The sequence below is a fragment of the Ammospiza caudacuta genome, chromosome 7, assembly GCF_027887145.1.
Source record: "Ammospiza caudacuta isolate bAmmCau1 chromosome 7, bAmmCau1.pri, whole genome shotgun sequence".
In the NCBI taxonomy this organism is placed as follows: Eukaryota; Metazoa; Chordata; class Aves; order Passeriformes; family Passerellidae; genus Ammospiza; species Ammospiza caudacuta.
In genome coordinates, this window is record NC_080599.1 from 42,655,291 (window position 1) to 42,658,626 (window position 3,336).

At 44.9% G+C, this 3,336-nt stretch overlaps 1 protein-coding gene across 5 annotated transcripts in view; it reads left to right on the plus strand.

The window, feature by feature from the left end:
- Positions 1 to 2,637, plus strand: part of OSBPL9 (oxysterol binding protein like 9) — a 57,206-nt gene extending 54,569 nt beyond the window's left edge. For 4 of the 5 annotated variants that reach the window (XM_058808241.1, XM_058808242.1, XM_058808244.1 and 1 more), the window contains 4 exons: positions 835 to 913; positions 1,237 to 1,328; positions 1,704 to 1,839; positions 1,925 to 2,637. In XM_058808241.1, coding sequence (XP_058664224.1) covers positions 835 to 913; positions 1,237 to 1,328; positions 1,704 to 1,839; positions 1,925 to 1,999 — 382 coding nt within the window. In that variant the 3' untranslated portion in view covers positions 2,000 to 2,637. The remainder of the gene's footprint in view (positions 1 to 834; positions 914 to 1,236; positions 1,329 to 1,703; positions 1,840 to 1,924) is intronic. The other variant, XR_009274920.1, reaches the window with a different exon arrangement.
- Positions 2,638 to 3,336: the final 699 nt, after the last annotated feature.

Genomic DNA, 3,336 nt, shown 5'->3' on the forward strand with positions numbered 1-3,336 from the left:
TGGTGTGGTGGATTTTGGTTAAACCCTGTGCACATACCCAGCACAGAGAATTCAGTGGAGATTCCCATTGTATTTGGAGATGTGCTGTGATGCCAGCAAGTGGATGCTGACAAAATGAGGTTTAGCTTGCTTTTACATCGACATATTGATAGATGCCCTTTAAAAACTGGTGTGTTGTATTTCTCAGTAGCCTGGAAACCTTTTTAAGCTTAAACTCACCACCCTAAATCTGTGTGAAAGGCCTGTAACTGCTTTCCTAAACTCTAAATGCAGATCCAGCCCTGGGGCAAGGCCTGGTTTGCCCTGATCAGGGCTTCCTATGAAGGTTTATGTAACTCACTCAGGCCAAACTGACCCCTTGTGAACAGAGCCCTCCTCTTCTGGGCTGGGCAGGGACTAGATAGATAGACAGACATAGATAGACAGACAGACAGACATAGATAGATAGATAGACAGACAGACATAGATAGATAGATAGATAGATAGATAGATAGATAGATAGATAGATAGATAGATAGATAGATAGATAGATAGACAGACATAGATAGATAGATAGATAGATAGATAGATAGATAGACAGACAGACAGACATAGATAGACAGACAGACATAGATAGATAGATAGATAGATAGATAGACAGACATAGAGAGATAGATAGATAGATAGATAGATAGATAGATAGAGACATACATACATACAGACATATGTACATACATACAGACAGACATATATACATAGAAAGAAACCAGGCTTTACAGAAGACCAAGTTTTGATCCTTTAGGGTTTTTCAGTTGCTATAATACAGCTGAGAAATGACTGTTTGTTTCTCTTTAGTTCTCCAAATGACAAGAAACCCTTCTGCTCCATTGAAGGAGAATGGAATGGGGTCATGTATGCAAAGTACTCCACAGGGGTAACACAGCTTGCTTTCTTTTTTCTCTTTTTATCAGAAATACAAGGTTGTGCTTAGAAAAGGGGGTTTGGGGTGGTTTTGTAGGCTTGGAATTTTATTTTAAACAAACATTAATAGTTGGAACCTCCTATGAGGCTGTCCAAATGAATGCTGAACTGGGGATAAAACTTGTTCATTTATTCTTAAGGAAGCTTGATTTCTATACAAGAGAATCTGAAGAATTACCACGTTTCATGTATTTCCTGCTAAGCAGTGCACTAGAGTGTAGAAAATTTGAAGTCTAGCTAAAGAACTGAGTAGGTCTTTTTCATCTTCCACTCCAGGAGAATGCTGTCTTTATAGATACCAAGAAAATGCCTACAATAAAGAAGAAGGTAAGGAAATTGGAGGACCAAGACGACTTTGAGTCTCGCTGGTAAGAACTTCAGTTTACTGGGAACATTAAGGTTTCATTTTAGTTAGACTCCAGTTTGCAGTACAGGGACTAAAGCTGCACTGATCCAAGCACTGCATGCTCTGCTCTCCCTGAGCCCAGGTACAGGCAGGCTGGGGGTTTAAGGGGCAAGAGGAGACCTGGAGTTCTCAGTCACATCCTAATTGGGATCAAATATTCAGGAAGGTCTGGAGAGCTCCCCCACAGCCTCCCTCCTGCCATAACAGCACAAATCTCAAATATCCTGAGGGCTTCTCTGTCCTTTCTCTAACCTGAGATCTACCTTTAGTCACTGCTATGTCTCAGATTGTAGCACTCTGCTCCTGTAAAAGTCTCCCTTGCCCTTTCTCTTTGAAGCTTATGGAAGGATGTCACCTACAACCTGAAGATCAGAGACATCGACGCGGCCACGGCGGCCAAGCACGCGCTTGAGGAGCGGCAGAGAGCCGAGGCCAGGGCCAGGAAGGAGAACGAGACCTCCTGGGAAACAAGGGTGAGCTTTATTCCAGCAGCTCAGCCTGTGGCCTTTGTTCCTTTCTGGAGTCACAGAAAGCTCACACGTGGTTATTCCTTTGCAGTTATTCCACGAGGACGGGGAGTGCTGGGTGTACGACGAGCCGCTGCTGAAGCGCCTCGCTGCCAGCAAGCACTGAGGGGTGAGCCTGGCCTGGGCAGGGCAGGGCAGGGCTGGGCTGGGCTGGCAGCTGAGCCCACACCCAGAGCCTGGGCTGGCCTGGCAGCTGAGCCCACACCCACAGCGATGCTGATGCCAGGCCCAGCCCTGCCCTCCTGCAGCTGCAGCAGTTCCTTTCTCAGGGATTCTGGACTTACTGAGACAGACAAAGCAATTCACGAGAGGCTGAGCAGCTCCAGGCAGGGACTGGCTCTGGTGGCAGTGCCCAGCTCAGGCCTGGGCACACACACTGTGTAACCACTGTGAAGGCCACGGCGCTGGGAGCAGTTGCATCATAATCCTGGGTCCTGCATATTTAAAAAGCAAGGAACAAAATGCAAGGTGTCATTTAAATCTCGCTGATGTTTGCAATGTGTAAATATGAGGATTCCTCTGATGGGACAATTTGTTAGGAAATGCTACATCAATGTTATCTTCCACCTGTATGATAATCAAATCTTTTGGCATTTCAGCGTCTTGCCCAAAATAACTGTTATTTTGAGATTGAAATGTAACCATAGATAATTCTACCCAATGCATCTTAAAGCTTCATAAAATAGATTTTTCAAACTTCTCTTATGGACTTTTTATTTATTTCATAATAAACCTTTGCAGGAAGACTGTTTTCCAGTTGAGTCATGATAAATTAATTATGTGAGATATATAAGAGGTATTTGTTTTTCCACTGGAATAATCCTTGCAGCTAGCTAAACCTACTTCTTAAGTAGCTCATGAAGTAACAAAATGAGCATCTGCAGCATCCACAGGAGAAGTTTTCTGGACTCTACAGCCAGGCTTTCCAGCACGTCAGGAACCTCTGCCTTGTGTGCTTTGCTACAGTTAATAAATTATTAAGTAGCTAGATGTAGCAATCAAACTACTTTTCTCTCCACAGTGAAGTCTAGCTTTTATTTGATTTCATCTTAATTTTGTCTATGTTGCACATACAGAAAAACTACAAAAGCAGTGTGAGTTGGAAGCCTTGGGCTGTTCTCCCCCTCCCACGCACTGTCCCTGCTGCAGGAGCGCTGCAGATCCTTCCTGAGGGGCTGTCACTGCTGCTGAGGAGCTGCTGCAGCACTGCAGGGATGGTGCAGGCCAGGCTGGACACGAGGGCAGAGCCCACAGCTCAGGCAGTCAGGGCTGTGCCTCTTCTTAATGAACTTGGGGAGGTGATGAGAGCTTGGCTGGAAACTTGAGGAAAGCTTCCTCAGTGTCTGAATGGGCTCTTCACCCCAGCTACCACTACAGCTCTGGTTTAATAAAAATAGGTTTGTCATGTTGATGTTGCAGAAAGCACCTGTATTACACGGCAGG